Below are 21,845 nucleotides of genomic sequence, written 5' to 3' on the forward strand. Positions count from 1 at the left end.
TGCAACAAACTTTAACAAACCTGACACCAAGACGGGGCACTAAAACGGGCACCCTTTTTTTTTTAATGGCACCAGCAGCGGGTGATGGTGACCATGGGAGCAGCTTCTTATTAGTGAGTGGATACTCACTACAGGATCCACACGTTCCATCTGGAAAGCAGATGGGCAGGGGGGTATTCCAAGAGGCCCCCAGATGCTACCCTTTCCAAGAGAAATCTGGATCCCTGCACATTCTCACCTGGGTTGGTGAGAAAGTGAGAATCCTAGATCCAAGTGGCACACATGCTCCAGATTTTGTTTCACGAGAACCCAGAAACATAAGGCTTGCAATTGTGCCCGGCCCACATCAATCCCAGATCAAATCCTAGATCCCTAATCTGGAGTAAATGTTCAACATGGGCTGGGTGTGACTGCATGCCCTACATGACACAAAATTGGGAGCGGGTGCGCTGCCTGGACCTAGGATTCTTGCTTTCCCACCAGCCTGGATCATCGTGAGAATGCGCCCTTAATTTCCCCAGTACATCTGAATCCACTAGACCAGACAAGAGCCCTTCAAAAATGTTTATCAGCACCTGGCACAAGTCTGTGCAACACCCATAAGGGTTTCTCCTGTCCCCAGGAACAAATAGTGCACCCTTCCCTAGGGCCAAGCCTTGCTCAAGCATTGAATGAATGGGGGTTTGGTGCATAGGATTGCAATGTAGTTTCCCTACAGCAGAAAACAGTCAAACCCTTGTTCACATGCACAACCGCTTCTCTGTTAAAACCTCATAAAAGGGACGACTAACACCACAAAGAAGGGCAATCCCTCCAGAATATGGGGGGTTGAGTGTTTACAGGGTGTCTTATACCTCACTACTAAAACCTGTTGCTGGAATTCAGCTTCCCCTTCTTCGGAGATGGTGGGGGGAGCAACTAAGGGGTCCAGAATGTGCAAAGAAAGGCAGGAGCCTCTGAAATAAACACATTTTAAAGTGAAGTTCAAAGGAACAGAAAGAGTCAAACGTGAGCCGCCGCGCCAAGCGAGCCTGTTTGGGCAGCCTCCAACCATGGGGTGGGGTAGGTTTTGGGGGAGCAGGCAGGCATAGGCTTTTTGCACTAATACACACAGACAACACATACACGTGTGCAGCGTCATGCACTGCTACCTTGGTGCACGGAAAACCCGGGCAGGGTTGCCTAGATTTGAAAGTGCGTCCTCATTTGTAGACCATGCACGGTCAGGGCGTTGCACAAATCTATATATGCCACACACAATCATGTGTTAGAGATGGCTGTATCGGGAGTCAAGAGTGGTGGGCAGCTTAATGCATAAATATAGGCACACGTGCTAGGGAATAATCCAGTTAGCTCTTTTCTTTCTTTCTTTCTTTGCAAAGGAGTTCAAGGCCAGAGTGGATTTGGAGAAGGTACACAAACTGCCAATCACACTCGCGCCCCAATGGACGCGCGCAACAAAATCCCGCGCTCCCTTCTTGCAATGGACGATCAAGATCCGGCAAAAAGAGAGAGTTGCTGCGTTGTGGGACAAGTGGATCTGAGCCCCTTCGGGTGCGAAAGTGGAGGGAGTCTGGAAATATCCCCTCCTCCCTCTCCCCGCTTCTGTCCTCAGGAGGAGGGCTGGCGGGTGTGGGCCCCAGAATCCCCACCCGGGGGAGACGGCTGTGTGCTCCATTTACCTTTCTCCTGCAGAGGAGTATTCACCTCTTCCTTGCTAACCTGGGTGATAATGGACCCGCTGTCCATTAGACCAGAAGTGCAGAGCTCTCTCCTCCCTCCTCCAATTGTCTCTCCGCCGCTTTGGGGAATTTTCCAGGAGTTAAAGGTTGTTAACAGATTAAAAGAAAGAAAAAAAGAAAATGGAGGGAGGAAAAATAAAGGGGTGGGGGAGGGGCGGGGGGGAGACGGGGAAAGGGAAAAACAAAACAAAAAAAGGGGGGGAAAGAAAAAGACAGTGGCGAAGGAAACTTTGTTACAACATGGAGTTCCCTCTTCACGATTTCTGATACAAACATGGAGCCCAGGCGCGGTTTCAAGCTACCCCTTAAAGGGGCAATGGCTGTAGGCAGCCTAGGAGAGCCGGCAGCAGAGTCTTGAGCGATCCACCGCCGCCACCATCCTCGGAGAAGATTTTCACCTAGGGTCATTTGGAGGGAAACAAACCGGCGGGGTGCTGTTTGATCTGGTATTTGAGATCTGCCGCCCAGAGCAGATCCCAAAAGCTTTTTGGATCTGTCTCTTCACATTCGTCCTCCGAGCTCCGGAATGGGATGTAGCAGCTACTTTCTCCACGGATCTTGTGCCCTGCTGTTGAGATGCATCATGCAGCCAGCTCAGAGGGTGGATGAAAGGACTCGTCACCTGCCTCTTTGAAAGTGGAGACTGGATCAAGCCGAATTTTCCATATTATGAAACAGAAACCGCTCCTCTGTGTTTAGCAATGCTCTAGACCAGATGCGCCGGAGAGGGAAGGAGAAATCAAGTGTGTTCACCATTCCTCCCCTACAGTTCGCTTATTTCTGAAACTCTCATAGGAGAATCGCATGCCTGGCACCGATTACCTTTGACCTAATTACCTTTGACCCTTTGTGGGCTAGGAGCTTTTTTTAAAAAAGCCTTGCTGCGTGACATCTTGGCAGTCGCTACTTTGTCAATTTGCAATCCCTCAAACCAGAGCCTTAAAATCCCCTCCTTAAAAAAAGGGGGGGGCATTTTCCCTCACACCCCTCAGTGGAAGAGCACCTGCACAGAAGGTCCCAGGGGGCAGGTGCTCCAGGCAGGGCCGCCCCAAACCCTGTGGGTAGGAGCTGCTGCCAGTCAGTGTAGACAACGGTACTGAGATGAATAGACCAATGGTCTGACTCCATTAGAAGGCAACTTCCTGTGTTCACTCATTTGTAGCCTGAAGTCAAACTTTAGCCACTTGCATAGGAAGCTGCCATATACTGAGTCTGACCATTGGTCTATATGTAGCTCAGTATTTTTCACAGACTGGCAGTGGCTTCTCCAAGGTTGCAGGCAAGAATCTCTCCCAGCCCTATCTTGGAGAACTTTTTTACTCTATACAGAATGAAAGTTGGAAAGGTCACCTCCTCTTATTGGATCAAGTTAAGGCCTTTGACAAAGTGAACCACAATTATCTGTGGACATTGTTGAACGCTAAAGGTATACCACCCCTATTCGTGACTTGGATACAGCTGCTCTATACGAATGCAAAGGTGACACCACAGATTAATGGATGGTGGGGCGACCCGATCATTTTGCATTCGGGTGTCCGCCAAGGATGCCCACTGAGCCCATTACTTTATGTTTTTGCCCTGGATCCGATCCTGATCAGGATTCAGAGAGAACCCCATCTGCAAGGACTTTCGGTCTCTATCCCTCCGCCCTGCGAGATCTTCCCGGGAGGAAGGAGGAGGGAGAATGAGGGGATAGCCGAACCACCTGTCCACTCAGAACCGCACTCTGAGTTTAGGGTAAAATTTGTAGCTCATGCCGATGATGTTACATTACTGTTATCAAATGAAAATGAAATCTCTGTAATACTAGACCTCTTCTGGGAATATGGCAAGATCTCAGGCTCAGAATTAAATGCTGACAAAAGTGTATTTGTTAAAATGGACCCCGGACGGCAGCAACTCTCGTGCCTACCCATCTCTGAATGTAAAAGCGAAGGGGCCCCAGAGTCCAAACTGAAGTGGGTAGATACAGTAAACATTTTGGGGATTGAATATGGGATTAAGGGAAAAGTCGGGGGGGGGGGAATTGGACAGATTGGGAAGAAAAAGTAATGCTTAAAATCACCATGTGGAAAAAAAATGGAGCCTCGCCATGTACCAGAAAGCAGTTTACATCCGGACTTACCTAATACCCCCGGTGCATAACCTGGCAGTAGTCTATCCTCCCCCACTCGATCTCCTTCGGAGAGTTGAAAGCCAGATCTTCCATCTAGTATGGCACACAGCATCCTTCCCTTTGGCCCATGCGGTAGCATTTAAGGAGGTTGAGCGGGGAGGTCTAGCCCTACCTGCCCTGCAACCCTATTTTGTAACTGAATTCATGTCCCACAATTTTGGAAACTGGATTTTCGTGAATGTCCATAATATGTCCAACCTCCTGCAAAAAACCTGGGTCTCGCTTTTCGCTCTGCATTGGCGCAATTCAGCATGGGGCATAGCATGGTGGGGGAAAGGATCTTTTAATGGTAATATCACACAAGTATTAAAAAGAGAACACCCAGACTACTTGAGAGATTTGTTATTCACATTTAAAAAATGGAAGGTTGAACCGGATCTATTTAAAGGATCCTCCTCAGTTAAGTAGCTAAGGAAAACAATTTATGGAGAGATTCTAGAAGTGGGTTTCTTAAAACCTGATTTAGAATGTAAACGCTACAAACACCACACTTCACAGTACTTTTTGCAACCCGATCACCCTATCACTCTCTTTAAAGAGAAAAAAGTCCCTTTCCATTTATGGGAAACAAGGTGGCGCTTATACCATCAAGTACTACCACTTAATGCGGCTAAGCCATGGCTCCCAGAGGACCAGCAAGAGTGCCCTAAAATCACCTGCAAACAGAAAGCTAGTGAGCTAGGCAAAACATTCAGGGAAACCCACTCACATTTCTTAAAAGAGTGTGTGGTAGCCAAAAGAGTGTGGCAGGGAGTAAGCAAGCTGTTAGAGTGGCCTGATTTGGAAAAACAGACTTGGGAAGAACTAACCTCGGGTTTGAGCGATAGAACCTCCTTTCGAGGTCCCAGAAAGAAACCTTCAAGGAACGGGTGCCCTCATACTAGGGAACTGGAACGTTCCCCTTCTCGTAATCAGGTTAGTAAACCTGTATGTCATTTATGCAATGCTCCTGCATAGGAATAGGGAGGGAAGATGCGAACCAAGAGGTTCACGCAGATGAGACAGTAAATCTCTTCTGGAAAAGTTTGTATGGTTATGTGCAAAAAGACAAGAGTATCTCTTCTAAACAGCAATGGGACAAATTGTGGAAATGGACGTTGGACGTAAACCCCCCCCCCCGATTACCTGATGTGCCTTTAAATCCCCCACCCCCAAGTTACAGTACTACCTGCATATACTTCATAACCTTGTGGGTTTCCAAATCCTTGTATGTAAATCTTTGTAGATATATCATGTACAAACAACCACTTTGTATATAATTGTGCTTTGGCAACGTACTGTATGCTTTGGTAGTTTGTTGGTTCAATAAAAAATCTTGTCCTATTTAAAAAAAAAAAAAAATCTTGTCCTATCTTGGAGAAGCCAGGGAGGGAACTTGAAACCTTCTGCTCTTCCCAGAGCGGCTCCATCCCCTGAGGGGAATATCTTACAGCACTCACACTTCTAGTCTCCCGTTCATATGCAACAAGGGTGGACCCTGCTTAGCTAAGGGGACAAGTCATGCCTGTTACCACAATTCCAGCTCTCCTCAACTTGAATTTGTTCCGTGACTAAAACCGATTGGGTTTACTATGTTAGGATTTTTCAAAGGTAAGCAATGCCTGAAATGGATAGAGACAGAGGTTTAGATCCAGAGAGCAGTAAGAAGCACACCACTCATGGAACATGCGCCCCCTGCCCCTCTGTTCTACACCCCCCCCAATGCCCCCAAAAGCCAGTACTGTGAGGTTTGTGGGTAGACTGCTGATGGAAGGGAAAGTGGGCAGAAATCCCAACCCCCAACTTGTAATGGGATATGCTATTCACATCTGGATCCAACCCAAAGGAAACTCTCAGTCTAGAATTTGCTGTGCAACTCTCATCTTTTGTCCTCAGCAGGTGTGGATCATTTTAGCTCTACTTTTCCTCCTTTTTAGAGATAGGTTTTTGACATGTCTAGTGACATATTGGGCAACTAGGCCCATATTCCGGCATCCACAATATGGCATAGCTTCATTTTTATATTTCTGATTGGTGATGCTATTTTATCAGCATTTTCTTTTATCAGTCTTTTGATTTGCACTAAAACATCTTCTTGCCTCTTTTTAATATCCACACCATCGTGAATAGTGCTTAAATGATAAAAGCACTTAAGTGAAAGTTAAAGGTTTTTTAAATGATTAAAAATGGGTGCTCAGGAGAATTGCCTCCCCCACCCTCAGGATTATGCCACATCTACTTGTACTCACAGAACATAAGAGAATGTGTATGAACATGCAAGCACACACACACACACAGCAACATCACCCAGTGTGGAAAGTCAGTTACAATTCTGTTTATAGTTTGGAGTGGAAGAACAATGCCTGGGTAGTGTTAGGACTAGGAGCCCACCCACCACAAAATCTGGGAGAGAATTGCTACTGAAAGGTTAAGTGAGAGACATCTGGCTGCATTTAATTCCAGGTGGAGTCCTTCAGCTTCCACAGAAATTCATTGTTTCCAGAATATATATATCTTGTGTGTGTGTGTGTGTGTGTGTGTGTGTGTGAGTGAGAGAGAGAGAGAGAGAGAGAGAGAGAGAGAGAGAGAGAGAGAGAGGATTTCTATACCGCCCTTCCAAAAATGGCTCAGGGCGGTTTACACAGAGACAAAATAAAATAAAATAAAATAAAATAAAATAAAATAAAATAAAATAAATAAGATGGATTCCTGTCCCCAAAGGGCCCACAATCGAAACACCAGCAACAGTCACTGGAGGTACTGTGTTGGGGTACTGTGCTGGGGATGGATAGGGCCAATTACTCTCCCCCTGCTAAATAAAGATAATTGCCATGTTAAAAAAGGTGCCTCTTTGCCAAGTTAGCAGGGGTTGGATTTCATTAGATTTTTGAAAGAGCAATAATGGCATATTTCTCATTAACACTCATTAACACATAAACACTCATTAACACATAAACAGAAGTGAACTCATTCTGAACTGCTCTTTATACATATTGATCGATGACAACATAGATAGAACATCATTCCAAATATGTGAGAGCTGCCATCCCTTCAAGTAACCACAAGGGCCTAGCAAGGGCGGGGAGGGGAGCTGAGCTACTTTTGGGAGGGTGCTTGCCCCTTAGCCCTTCTCTAGCATCACCTGTGCTTTTTTCTGGGTTGGGAGATCTGTTTCTCTTGGAATCTCTTGCCTCACCTGTTTCTTCACATACTACATTTTTGCATAAGAATATAAAACACCTAAAAACCAAAGTGTGGATGCAACCAACATGCATTTGCAAACATGTGCCTCATACAGGAACACTCTTCAGGAAGCTGGAACTGGCTGCAACTCCTGTTTAGTACTCTCTCACAAATGACAAATGACACCACAGCAAAGCAGAGTTTGCCACTGAATGTATATTGACTTGTAACACGTACTGTGTGAAATGGCCCTCACTAACAAACTTGGCATGTTACATGGTTTCCCCAAGGACCACTTGACACATTACATCAGGGCTGCACAAATTCGGCCCTCCAGCTGCTATTGGACTACAACTCCCATCATCCCTGATCGTTGGCCACTGTATGGGGATGATCAGAGTTGCAGTCCAACAACATCTGGCAGGCTGTGGTCGTGCAAGCTTGCTAAGTGCACAGTTATGATGTACACTCAATATATATATTTTTTATTTTTAAATGTAACTTGAACAAGTGTGCATCTCATACAAGTACAGAGCTATGCGTGTTCAGTCTGTAAAACATCCAGATCGTATGATCTATCCTTGGGATTCTCAGCCTTGGGTGTCCAGATGTTGTTGGACTACATTTCTCATCGTCCCATATTGTGGCTGGGAAAGATGGGAGTTGTAGTTCACCAGCATCTAGGTACCAATGGCTGGGAAGCCCTGGGATAGATCATACAATCGGGATGTTTTACAGACAGAACTGTTCTATCTGAAGTGTGTGCCATGGAAAAGCCTATTTTGCATCCTTTACTTTGCACCTTCTAGTCAGAGAGCTAGAAAGCAGCACTCTCCAGCCATTTCAGGCCCAGCTCAGTTCATTCCTGGATTCAGACAGTGCCTGCCGCAGTGAAGCACAACTTGTTAGAGGTTGTTGATTTTTACCCACAATAGGTAAAACAGCAGAGCACTAAGGAATGAGCACACACTCCAGTTACAGAGTAGGTAGCAGAGGATGGTTTGGATATTGCAGCTGTTTAGAGAAAACACATGGAGATCCTTGTATGACTAAACACTAAATATTTATTGGTTAAATACACTTAGATAGGAAAGACCTATCTCTAATCTAAAGGACTACATAGTGGATACGTAAGGAGAGAGAGAGAGAGAGAGAGAGAGATGTTTCCATCTGCTCTCTAGGAGGAAAGGAAGGATTGTGACTCAGCACAGGAAGTGCTGCAGAGTCAGTTCAGGGGTCATAGAGTAGGGACAGATAGGGAGACCCTTACTCACTGTCTCTACTCTCAATGCCCCTAGTGGTCATTAGGACAGTTGGTGCAAAAGGTCGATGCACTGGAAGTTCATCTCCAACACAACTAAGATCTTGCTACAGCAGGGAAACAAGAAAAGCAGCTAGGTCAAAATGGTTGTGGTTGCATCCTGTCTCACTTCCCCAAATTTCTTAAAGCGAAACCTGCTACTGTCCCTGGGTCTAGAATTGACACATCTACTAGCTGCCTAGAATGCATTTGGAATGTACAACACTTCCCTGGAAATCTCTCCTCCGCAACAGAGATGGAATAGTCAGCTCAGTTCTGTTCGGGTGTCTGACTAACAGCAACTATAAAGAATAGATTTTTTTTAAAGGATAATTTATAGAAGGGGGTGTTGTTTGTTTTTATGAGTATACCCCTTCTGTCTCGACACTTCAGCTCAGGTTCAGCTCAGTCAGAGATTGCCAGAGTGGGTGATAGATAAATTATATGAAAACAAGCAAAAGCTGTGACCCTCACAAAAGTAAAACTTGCCAAAGCTCATGGAAAACAAAATAATTGTGGGCAAGCAACTAAGAACTGTGACCCTCACAGGTAAATCCTGCCAGCAAGCAAAAGAAAACCTACGTCTTCCTTCCTCTTGCTCCCGCACTCTAAAGCCTCCTGACAGGGGCGTAACTAGGGGAGAGGGAGCCCGTGTTCATCCCTCTCTCTGGCGGCCACCCAGAGTGAGGGAGATAATGAAGAAAATAGGGATTGGTGAAGCTGGAGGGCCCTCAGGAGCTGGGGGCCTGTGTTCTTTGAACCCTTTTGCTCAATTATAGCTACACCCCTGCCTCCTGACCAGGGCTCCCGGCATTCCTTTGGCCTGGCCCTAGCCCTCCCTCCTTGTGACTGGCTGGCTGTGAGCTCAGGATCAGCTCACCCCTCCCTCAGCCTGACTGACAGGCTTAGCAACCAAGCAAATGCTGTTGCCAAGAGTCAGCCAGCATTTCTCTCACTGTTGAAAGTGTCAGGCTGAGCAAGGGGTGGACCGGGGCTGAGCACATAGCCAGCCAATCACGAAGAGAGGAGGAGGGAGGGATGCTGCCTGACACTCCTCCCCCTCCCCTGGACTCATCTGTTTGGCGCCGAGACAAGTCCCTCAAATGGGAGGCAACAGTGCAGCTTTCCAGTGAACTGGGGTGGCAGGAAGACTCCGTGTACCTTCTATGAGCCCTTCAAGTACCCCCAGAGGGTTTGTGTACCTGCACTCAATTACCGAAAAGAATATATCGCTATTACTACATCAGCCAAGATAGCCAATAAAGGGATTTTCACTCTTGAAAGACCCAATCAGGCTATGCATTAATAATGGAAGGAAAGTGGGTTGAAGAAGTACCATGAGAGGCACTAGCAAAACTGAAGCAAGCAGGTGATGCCGCCACCGTTGAATAAGAGGAGACAAATGTGCTCAGGCCGCCAGTGTCTGGGGGCTGCCCAGGGACCACCTCACACCCACCCAGCACACACCCCTTGTCCCCACACCTTGACACACAGCCAGCCAGCGAGGCCTTCATGGGCTGCAAAAGGGAGATGGATGCTCCTTCTCGGCCCAACATTGGCCATGTCCTCTCTGTCAATGTACCTCTGACATCAATGCAGGGGCGTGTGGCAGTTATGGGGGCCACCGTGAAGGCAGGTGGTAGGAGGGGGTACTGTGAATCTTCCTATGCCCCTTGTGGGGGAAAGTACTGTATGTTAATATCCTTAAGCATTATGTGCAGGGAATTGGGTGGGTGGGGGGAGTTTGTCTTTGGTCAACATTTCAGAAACTTTCCCCTAAATAATAAAACATTTTCAAAAAGTAGACTGGCAATCACAACAATGTCTTCAGTGCTCTCTCTCTCAAGTAAATGGATATTACACTACAGCGGCCATGAGTTTTGCGAAACAAGCTCCCAGACAAGTTCTCTTCCCTTTTGCAAACAATCAAATTTCTATTAATTTGCTTCCTAGCATTCCCAATTATTAATGCTGCTACACTTAGGGAGTTGAGAGGAAATGAAATAAGAATACTAAATGTACCAAATGAATTCTAAGCAATGATAAGCATAAGTCAAATTGTAAAAAGCCTGCCTTCAAAACAAACCATTTTAGAAGACCATCTGTACTATCTCTGGTCTCAATTCACAGGATTAAGATTTGAGGAGAGCTGGTCTTGTGGTAGCAAGCATGCATCGTCCTCTTTGCTAAGCAGGGTCTCCCCTGGTTTGCATTTGAATGGGAGACTACATGTGTGAGAACTATAAGATATTCCCCTCAGGGGATGGGGCCACTCTGAGAAGAGAACCTGCATGCTTCCTGTGTGGGATGTGTGCTTCCTGGGGCAGCACACATCCCAAGAATCCCTGCAAGGCCACCACCATGCCCATGGTGTCTGCACATGCACAGGTGCCATTTGTGTGGTCAGAAACACTGTGTGCATGGATATAAGTTACCCCTGCTAACTTGGCAAAGAGGCACCTTTTAACATGGTGATTCTCTTTATTTAGCAGGTGGAGAGTAACTGGCCCTATCCACCCCCAGCACAGTACCTCCAGTGACTGTTGCTGATGTCTATCTTATGGGTTTTTTTTTTAGATTGTGAGCCCTTTGGGGACAAGGATCCATCTTCTTTATTTATTTGTTTGTTATTTCTCTGTGTAAGCCACCCTGAGCCATTTTTGGAAATGCAGTATAGAAATTGAATAAATAATAATTAATAATAACATAAATATTATTATTAGCAGTAGTACAGAGCACCTTAAGTGGCACAGTGGGGAAATGCTTGACTAACAAGCAGGAGGTTGCCAGTTCAAATCCCCGCTGGTACTATATCGGGCAGCAGTGATACAGGAAGATGCTGAAAGGCATCATCTCATACTGCATGGGAGGAGGCAAAGGTGAACCTCTTCTGTATTCTGCCAAAGAAAACCACAGGGCTCTGTGGGTGCCAGGAGTTGAAATCTGATGGCACACTTTACCTTTAGTAGTAGTAGCAGCAGCAGCAGCTATGCAACCACCACATAATGATACAAACAAATACCGAAGAGAAGAATTTCTCATTTTCTCTCTCTCTCTTTCATTCAGTTACAAAGAAACTCTGCCAGAGAGTGGACCAGCTGGGAGTCAGCATCAGCACATACAGGTGAAACTCGGAAAATTAGAATATCGTGCAAAAGTCCATTAATTTCAGTAATGCAAATTAAAAGGTGAAACTGATATATGAGACAGACGCATTACATGCAAAGCGAGATAAATCAAGCCTTAATTTGTTATAATTGTGATGATCATGGTGTACAGCTCATGAAAACCCCAAATCCACAATCCCAGAAAATTAGAATATTACATGGAACCAAGAAGACAAGGATTGAAGAATAGAACAATACCACACCTCTGAAAAGTATAAGCATGCATATGTATTCAGTACTTGGTTTGGGCCCCTTTTGCAGCAATTACTGCCTCAATGCGGCGTGACATGGATGTTATCAGCCTGTGGCACGGATGAGGTATTATGGAAGACCAGGATGCTTCCTTAGCGGCCTTCAGCAATTCTGCATTGTTTGGTCTCATGTCTCTCATCCTTCTCTTGGCAATGCCCCATAGATTCTCTATGGGGTCAGGTCAGGCGAGTTTGCTGGCCAATCAAGCACAGTATACTGTATACTTTTCAGAGGTCCGATATTGTTCTATTCTACAATCCTTGTCTTCTTGGTTCCATGAAATATTATAATTTTCTGGGATTGTGGATTTGGGGTTCTAATGAGCTGTATGCCATGATCATCACAATTATAACAAATTAAGGCTTGACTTATCTCGCTTTGCATGTAACGCGTCTGTCTCATATATCAGTTTCACCTTTTAATTTGCATTACTGAAATTAATGGACTTTTGCACGATATTCTAATTTTCCGAGTTTCACCTGTAGGCCTAATCCCCTGCAACCACTATGCACTCAGATGCCTATGAGAAGCCCTATCACTCACCCAGCAACCTGTCTGTGTCAGTGGTCAGTAACTGATGCTGTTGTAGAAGAATGAATTACATCCACCACCACCACCCCGCGCTCCTGCCTGCAACACAGAATTGGTTGTGAGGAAAGTCCCTCTCTGATCAAATAAGGCTGTTATTGAAATCGTAAAACGTTAAAGGGACAAATAAAGTCACTTTAATTTATTTGAATACAACTGTGTATGTGGACCCGCGCCTTTTGGGGGAGAACTCATCTCTTCTCGCCCCAAGCGCATCTCGTTTCTACGCGCGTGCACACACAAACGCTGTTGGCAAGCCCAACCTCACCTCTGGCCGGGCCCTAGCACCACGGCACCATCGCCCTTTTAAGGGAGAAGAAATTCTTCGCATAAACAAGCTTTTGGGCCTGGAAGCTGAGAGCGCCGCGTAGTTGGGAGATTCCAGAGGGCACGGGAGGTGGAAATACCCCTGGGTGCTAGGAGTTTGGGAAATTTTACCTCCCGCTTCGGAGCGGGAGTCGGCGGTGCACGGGGAGCAAATCCGAGAAGCAGCTCTGGGAAGTCTCTGGAAGTTGCTTGGGAAGGAATTGGGGGAGAAAGGGGTAGACTTGAAACGGACAAGGGAGCGTCGTTCAAGAGCAATCCCCAGCCAGGGGCGAAACTAGGTTTTAGGGTGGGGAGGAGCAGCCACAGAGATGGGGGAAGGAAGTGGAACGGTGCTAGCTACACGCTCAGCCAGAAAAGCATCCTGGACGGACCATTCTCGCATTCTTGGCAGGCTGATACTGATCACATATGCCCCCCGCCCCCGCTTCTTTCCCTCTGGGGAACGTGCCAACGGATCCCTCCAAAGTTTCCCAACTCATCACAAAAATAAGGAATATTGTGAAATGATGCGAAAGTCCGAAATTAACAACTCTATATTTACATCCCAGTAAGAGACAGGCTTTTTCTCTCTCATTATGATGGACGTGATGTGAGGCCTTTTTTAAAAAGGGAAGGCGAGGGACCCCCGCAAATCTTAACAGTGCTCGATGATGCTCTAATACTGCCCCTGCTGGTGAGGATGCAACGGGGTCGGGGTCCCTTCGGGGGCCCATTCCTTCTGCTTTGGGCTCGGCAGCAGCCCCGGAGCCTCCTTGACTCCGCGTAGAGTTATTTCCACGGTAAGGGATCGAAGAGAACTTCCGTTCCTTCTTTTCGAACGCACAACGTGAAGTTCCAGGCTTTGCTCCCGCCGCCCCGCAGAGGGGGATAGATTTTGTTTTTCCTTTTCACGATTCTAGCTTGGATCTCAGTGGGATATGGAGAGAACTGAGTGAACGTGTGCCTGCCTGTATTCGTATCCGATTCAGTGCCTCCCATCCGATCTAAATTAATGGGACAAATATACTGTTCTTGTGAACAACTCAAGGTTCCTATATAACGTTTATAGCCCCCGTTTCCTCTGAGGAGCCCAGGGCGATGTCCATGCTTATGTTTATCCTCACAACTCTGTGAGGCAGCAGGTTAGATTGGTACAGAGTCACCCGGTGAGTTTCATGGCTGAATGGGGATTTGAATTCAGGTGTCCCAAATCCTAGTCCAACACTGTAACCACTACACCACACTGGTCATCAAACAATGTCTCCAGCAGCTTTTCTGCTTCCTCTGACTCCAGGTAGAGGAACAGGCTTTTGGGTGTGACACTCTTATAATTATGACTGTTTAGTTGTAGATGTCCCCAAGGGCTTTGTCTCCTTACTCATATATATGCTTAACTCTAGTACTAATCATCCACATCTCTTTGCATAATTGCTTCTTGTAGCAGACAGTTCCACAGGTTTAACTGTGCATAATATACAATTAAGCAGTGTTCTTAAGGAACAACGTTTTGTTCATGTAGCTGCTTATTAACATGCTTTGTTCTTTAAAATCCCACAATTAATTTTGCAGAATGCAGGCAGGATAAATCCAAGCCAAGCCTGCCAATAGCATTATCCAGCCGTTCTGTTTAGGGAGAGAAATGTACCGCTCCCCATTTTGGAAAAAACATATTTATAATCCAGGAACTTCTGTATGTCTGGCTATTAGATTAACTACAACAAATCCTCTTAAAATAACTGCCCCCCCCTTGGAAATTGGTCTTGAATTATCCAAGAAGTGTTCTCAAACCTTGCTGTGACTCTTACCTGAAAAAAGTACTTCTGGTTATTTCTTCTCTTTCTAAACAGAGACCCTGACTCTGAGGCTGTAGGCCCTGAGCAACCAGTTTGCTTAACTACAAACAAAAATATCTCCCAAATTCTCTTCCAGGCTTGATCCTGCTCAAAATATAAGAACTGTGAGACAAAAGCCCCTTCTTGGTCTTGGTTTGAATCAGAGGTGGGTTGACTTCAGCCTTGTGGAATCTACTTTTATTATTTTTTAACTAAAACCCTGAGGTCCATCAAATGGAGCCCAGTGCAAAATAGTGAATCAGGATGCAGATCCAATTACCATGAGCTATACACACAGATGATCTTCATATTCAAATATAACTCTGTGTCAGAGTCACTACAGAACAGTGGCTCTAACTCTGAAACTGGCCAGCAGAAATGCACAAAACTCTGGTCAAAGGCAATTAATACTTACATTTTACAGATGAGGAACACTGAGACTGAGAGACATTGTTAGCACCAGACCAACCACGTCAGATAATTTTCTTTTTAGTTGTAATTTTACTTAGCTGTTTTTTAAACCATGGGAGTCAGAAACTCTTGGTGATCTAGTCGCCCAGTAGTTCCTGACCTACTTTCTGCCTGCTCCACAATTTGGATAACTGATAGTGTGTGAACTGAACTGTAGCCTTCACAGAAGAGCACCTTGGTTTCATTCTGAGTTTCTGAAGCCACGTGGAATGCATTAATATGAGAATTCCAAGGAATTTAAAGGAATTCCAAGGAATTTAAAGATATGAGTATCTTGTTAACATACAAACATAGACAGCTACCTTCTACCAAGTCAGACCATTGGTCTATCTAGCTCAATATTGTCTACACAGACTGGCAGGGGCTTCTCCAAGGTTGCAGGCAGGAGTCTCTCTCAGCCCTATCTTGGAGGTGCCAGGAATGGAACTTGGAACCCTCTGCATGCAAGCAAGCAAGCAAGCAAGCAAGCAAGCAAGCAGATGACCTTCCCAGAGCGGTCCCATCATCTAAGGGGAATTTCTTACAGTGCTCACATGTAGTCTCCCATTCAGATGCAATTAGGGTGGACCCTACCACCAAATGGAAGGTCTTGGAATACCATGGCTCAATCCCATAATGTCGACTAGCATCACTAAGTATTAGTGTTTAAGACTCCCAATGAAAATTATTTATTGCAGGGTTAAAACCAAGCAAACAACTATATAAATAACACACACACACAATTAGGTATGGTTCACAAATGCTCACCAATCACTTGATAACTGCAGCATAAAGTGACAATTTATGTGTCTAATCAAATATCACAGAAGGAACTTTCATGTACCTATTGAGAGCATTTGAACTATTTTTCTGCAGAACTTGGTTTAACTGGGTCATTTTCTCCTCTTATAAAAATAGATGCCAGATGCAATTTTTATGGTGCTGATATATCCAAGTACATCAATTTACCACAATATCAGTAGAACACAGGTTAGAAATTCGCTTTTAATGCTGACTGCTAAACAATGGGTTAATAGCCACGCTCATGTGACTGAACAGTCACAGGCAGGCACCCTTTCTTCTTCTCTGCATTTTAGCTGATGAGGCTCCAGCAGATAGCAAGATGTTGTTTACAGGACCTCGGAATGTGGCCTTATACTTTGTACTGTTGAATGTTTCTATTGCTCCTGTTGTTCACGAGGTCAGCTGGATCATCCTGCATAACTTCCTGATTCTTATATGCCTCCCAGCTTGTCCCAATCAGCAGATTTCATCAACTACCTCTTGCTTTGCTTTCCAAGGTTACTAATGAAAACACCGAACGGAATGGCTTCCAAGACTGCTTCTGGCCTCTTAGCAGATATTTATTCCTTTCTTTATCTAGTTCTTGGCTCCACTTACAGTATCTGTATTGATGCCTGTCTCTTTTCAGTTTAAACAGTAGTACTCTGTGACGCTGAATGTTTTGCAAATGTCCAAATACATTAGATCATCTGCAGTTCCTGTGTCTGGACAAATCAGGGCTAGTTTATACACTCCATAGAACCAAGTGGTAAAGCTTTCCCTGGACTGTTCCACTTCAGGCTTTTGGTGGGGGATCACATTTTATAATGCTTTTTTGTGGGGGGTGGAATCTTCTTGCATATGGAAAAATTAGTATATACCAACAGCAAGGGTGAACCCATCTCCCCAGTATGGCAGGTTTTTAGGTACAGAGAGTGTATTTCATGGAGAAGCACCGCACAGTATAACCCCCCACCTCTATCCTGATGTGGTACCATCTATGAAAAACTTTGTTCATTTTTATATAAAAACATGTGTAGACCACCTGATTCTACTGTATAAACTGATCCTCAGTTATAGCCTTAAACACCATTTACTGTCCGCCCCCCCCACCCCACCCCACACACACATTCTTTGCTTTGGTGTCCTTCTGGCCTCCTGCAGTGGAAGATTAAAGGGCCACTCTAAGCATCATAACTTATTTAATAGCAGGAAGGGTCTAGAATCTTACATTAAGTGTATGTGTACAAGGAGCTTCAAATGCATGTTCTGTTCCATCTGTACACATTCTGGGATTCCCCTTCCAATAATTTGGAAATCCTTATGCTTGGATTTTGATATTGCCATAGTGCCCTTTATCTTGCAGAGAGGCTCCAGGCAGGAGACACCAGCTCAGCTCCTTAAAAGCACCCCTTTTGTCCTCCCTCATAACCTCCGAACTGTCTTGGTTGAAAATCCCAGGGCTAAACAAGGCCTTTTCTGGTGGCTCTGACATTCTTGAAGTCATCACTTAATCTAAAACCACATGTGCATCTTAATGATTACTTGGTAATCTTCCCCTATTTCAACGGAGAGGGGCTCAAAAGTTCTTTAAGAGGAACAAGTGAAATTGGTCCTGGACTAAAGCATCAGACCAGTCTGGGCACAAAGGCACCCTCAGAGAGGAGGGGAAATGGCAAGTCTAATCCTCATACTGCCAAGTATGCTAGACAGTGAGTTTGGTGCTCACAGTGGAAGGCCTAGTCCCCGAGAGAAGCTTTCTTTCATACTCTAATTGGGATGAAAGCATCTCTAGGTGCTGCTAATTCACTTAGGTTTGAGCTGGAGTAGCTATGGCAAAGGCCAAGAGGGACTTCACAAGCTGCACATTGGAGGATACTTGGGAATTAGCATAATTCTTGCCAGGAAGCAAAGTCAAGGTAATGTCCAAAGAGAGAAACATTTGGCTCAGTGGTCTTGTGGCAAAAGAAAAGACCTTTGGGTGAAAGCTACATCCAGAGGCCCTTCCTCCACTCTTCAAGGACAGACTGTGAGTGCCTTTCAAGTCCAGGACAGCTCCCTAGCCTACCCCTTAGTACCTCAGTATAACCCCATGGGAGCAGGGTTGCCAACGTTTTAGCAGCAGTTTGATCTACAGACATATTAGCAAGTGGCAGTGCTTATCTTCATGCCATAAAAAGCTTCATCTGCTGATGTTTGCATAGCAAGCTGCTGTTAGGCACAAGAGCTCACCTGTGTTCTGAAGCTCTTCATAGTCTTAAGCAAGTCTGTGTCTATGTACCCATGTATTTACCTATTGCAAAGGTAAATGTAGGACAATTTGCATACTGAAAAGTTCTACAGGAATCTTTGCTAAGAATGTGGACTAGGAATGTTGCTGTTAATTTGCTGCCCTCTCTGAATATTTCCAGCAATTCTACCAGCATTGAATATTCAGTGCATACTTCTTGGTTGCAGCAAAGCATCTGATTAATTATTCCCTTGAACAATAAACTATTTGCTTATGTCTTTTACAAAACTGATTTTTCACTAAGGAGTCGCAAACAGAGCTTATACTGAGGTGCTTGTGTTTATTTCCATTGCTTGACTCAGTTAAAGAGTTAAAAATGAGGCAGTTAACTGAATTTAAAAGAAGATACAATCAGTGCACAGGCCTAGAGATAAACCAGAGGCTGTAGGAGAAAGAGAAATCTAAGTTATCTGCCTGCATTTAAGGAACTGTTTTTAGATCAACCCCTTGATCTCCAGGAGCCTTTCCAGGAAAAGATGACGTGGTGGTCAACAACCCAAATTAAATTGTTCTAGCTGGCCTTTGTGCCTCTAACAGCAGCTTGGTCTGTAGAGATCAATAGGTGAATTCCTTCGCAGTACAGGGATAAAATGTACTATCTGCCGGTGTCTCCATATCAAGCTGTTGTTAGAGGCACAGAAGCAGGAACAAGTATAAAAGCTGACAATCTACTTGGTCACATGAGGTGGCCAGATGTAAAGAAAACAGGTGTGTCCTCAATAGTTGTGCACATTTAAAGACATTCAGCAGATGCATTTTCTCCCTCTTCTGGATGACAAGCAGCATCTCCTGAAATTCCTCTTGATGCAACTATTAAAAGAGGACAGGGTTCTGTCCATCTAATCACTCTGCTTTCAGGCCAGAACTACATGTTACATTAAGCATGCAGCTTTTGTCCAAAATGGCAAGCATGCATTTGATCCCCTTCACCCCATCTGTAATATCTAGACAACTTACCTGTGACCTGATGTTCTGGCATTTTGTGTTTCCCTTCCAGTAGCAACCAGTGCTGTAGGAAAGGGAAAGGCACAATGCCATGACATCAAGACATGTGGTCGAGGAAGAATGTGCAAGGATCTTCCTTCTAGGAACTGAGAGGAGTTCCAACAGCATGAGGGGAAAGGCAAGAGAGCCGACATTCCATAAGGGGGGATGTGTGTGCATATGCTCTGGTCTCCAGTGCTCCTTTGTTGAAAGTCACATTGGGCAAGTTCTTCTTGCTACATATAGCTTGAAGGAGAGTGGAAGAGCTTGAAGCACTCCATGGTCACTCCCTCTTTCCAGCAGAGTCTCCTCCGTGTCAGTAGCTACCTTGTGCTGAATTGGGATAACGGTCTGTTTAGCCCAGAACCATCTATGGTGACCTGCCACAATTCTTCAGAATCCCAAGATTTGTTAACCAGAGATACCAAAGATGGACCTTGGGACTTTACACTTGCATAGTATATGCTCTACCACTGAACCAAGCTGCCTGCGCTTCAGTTCATCCTTGGTAGCGGAAGCCAGTGTTCTGACACCTTCTGTCCTAACCACAGATCCAGAGGGGTGGCTGCTTGCTGACCTGGTAGGAGAGGAGTGTGGTGATTCAGCAGCATCTGGTGTGTGTGTGTGAGGGATGTTCTGTCATTGCAGCCCATAACCAAATCGAGTGTGAGGCCCACGGGCCAGCGAAGCAATTCCATGTGAGATGAGACATGTCCAAATCTGGAATGTGGATAGAACAAGACCAGAAACAAATGAAGGTCTTTGAAATCATGTGAAACCATTGTCAGTTTCTCTTGTTCCTTCCTGCAACCCGCCCCCACCCTCTGATCAGCCTCCCCAGTCCCTGTCCCCCTGCCTGCCTAAGCTCTGAGATTCTTTCATATGCTTTATAATTCTCTAATCATCTAATTGGGGTCCCTCTTTGGGTGAGGCTTACCTAAACTGATGTCACTTCCCACCCACCTTCCTGTGCCTAATGGCGCATGCCACCATCAGGAATGATGGCGGATGTTATGGCATTACAGTGCTTAATAAACATCAGCCCTATCCTCATGTAGTTCCATTATTATCCAGGTAAAAGGGAAGAAGAGATGTAACACAAGGGATGGGACTGGTGCATATAGGGGCAACTGTAGGGGCAACTATACTATACTGTAGGGGCAACTCGGCACTGTAGTCCCAAGCTTAAGACTGGTGTTGGGGAACCATCACCACCTCTTTGGGGATATTGGGACAATACTAAATCATCAGGAGCAGTCTTACTAAGTCAGACCAATATTCCATTAGCCCTGGTACTGTCAAACATCACTTGGAATGAGTCTCTGACCCAGGTTTACAGGAGCACAGATAAATGTTCAGCTATGATGGAGTTCATACCAGGTAGAGGACAAAGGCCACATATATGGCGAGTGCAAATCCTGTGGCAATGTAGTATGCCAAATAGTTCAGAGCAATGACAGCTGTCACCACGTAGTAGAGGTTGATTGCACAGATTAGTCCAGTGATCAGGATCATCACAATCTTCCCAAGGCTAAAGAAGCAGGAGAGCAGAGAGTCAAAGACACAAGGCCACAACCAAGATGGAACAGAGCCACTCTAGGTTTAAATGCATAGATATGCCAATATTGTGTATAGTTCCAGCCTAAGCCTGTAGTTTAGATTTGCTAAGTGCTGGTCACATTTTAGGGACAAAGCTCAACTCCCACTGGCACATGTCATTCAAAATCTCAGTGAAATACCTTCCATTGATGATTTGGATGCACTCTCGAGGGGGCTGAGAAGTGTATGAAGGGAAGGGTGGAGGGGAAGTGGGAACAGATAAATGGTACAGTTGCATGATCCATTCAAAAAATCTGCTGTGCCAGCACTAGATATGGAGAACAGCGATCTGAGAAGTTGAGCTTTCATTTTTAAGAAAAAAGGAAGTTGCTAGCTGTCATATATGTGCAAAAGATTGGGAAGCATGAGGGAATGGAGTGCTAAAGACTCAAAAATATTTTTAAAACTTTTGATATTGAGTGGGGCTTCCAATGATCAGAGTACAGCTGAAAAGGTTCCCTGCTTCTTCGTTGAGGACCGAATCATCTAATCAGACCCATGCTCTCTCCCTCAAAAAAGATGCAAAGTTCTAAATATTCCCCTTCCCACCCAATACCGTAATCTGAATGACTACACATTTCCTTATCCTGACAGCAGTATCAGCATTTCCGTTGGGTAGAATCCAAACATTTCCAGAGCAGCCCTTGTTATGGGGGACTCTGAATGTAGTGTGGACAGAAGGCTGAATCTGATCTGATGAAGAACTGAGATTATCATGGGGTGGTGGTAGTGGCGGTGACTAGGTAGCAGGTTCAGAAATACTGAGCTATAGGCAATGAATTCTATTACATGCGTAATGGCCCTCCTAACAGGGTAGGAGGCTGGCCCTAGAACTACGCACTGAGCAGCTATTGGGTGGTGGTTAGAATTAGGCAAACGAGCTACAGACCAGCAATTTTCAAACAAAAGGGTGGTTTATTTGAATAAAGGCATAAGGGCCTGGATTTAAAAGGAGTGAGAGGGAAAGAGAGGTTAACACCACCACACAACCAAACCAAAAAATAGTGAAGGCACTAACTAGCCTAACCTTCCGGCTTCTTATGGCTTACTCCAGGGGTAGAAATCACCAGTTGTTGACCCTCCAACTCTAGGCAGACCGACTCTTCCTACTTGGACTTCCCTGGGATCCAGGCGCGGCTGGAGGCAGGGCCCACCCAACCCCTGCAAAGCTGGGCAAGGCATTCAAGGCTTTACTCGAATGAATTGAAAGGAAC

General features: G+C 45.3%; 2 protein-coding genes across 2 annotated transcripts in view; both read right to left on the minus strand.

Annotated features, from left to right (window-relative positions):
* The window catches only part of CTDSP1 (CTD small phosphatase 1), a 30,865-nt gene extending 28,375 nt beyond the window's left edge, over positions 1–2,490 (minus strand). The window contains exon 1 of the mRNA XM_053283241.1: positions 1,683–2,490. Coding sequence (XP_053139216.1) covers positions 1,683–1,749 — 67 coding nt within the window. The 5' untranslated portion in view covers positions 1,750–2,490. The remainder of the gene's footprint in view (positions 1–1,682) is intronic.
* A 15,812-nt stretch (positions 2,491–18,302) lies between these two features.
* SLC11A1 (solute carrier family 11 member 1) overlaps positions 18,303–21,845 on the minus strand; it is a 40,701-nt gene continuing 37,158 nt past the window's right edge. The window contains exons 13-14 of the mRNA XM_053285443.1: positions 20,410–20,563; positions 18,303–19,752 (exon numbers count right to left, since the gene is read on the minus strand). Coding sequence (XP_053141418.1) covers positions 19,672–19,752; positions 20,410–20,563 — 235 coding nt within the window. The 3' untranslated portion in view covers positions 18,303–19,671. The remainder of the gene's footprint in view (positions 19,753–20,409; positions 20,564–21,845) is intronic.

This window comes from Hemicordylus capensis, chromosome 1 (genome assembly GCF_027244095.1).
Source record: "Hemicordylus capensis ecotype Gifberg chromosome 1, rHemCap1.1.pri, whole genome shotgun sequence".
Lineage (NCBI taxonomy): Eukaryota > Metazoa > Chordata > Lepidosauria > Squamata > Cordylidae > Hemicordylus > Hemicordylus capensis.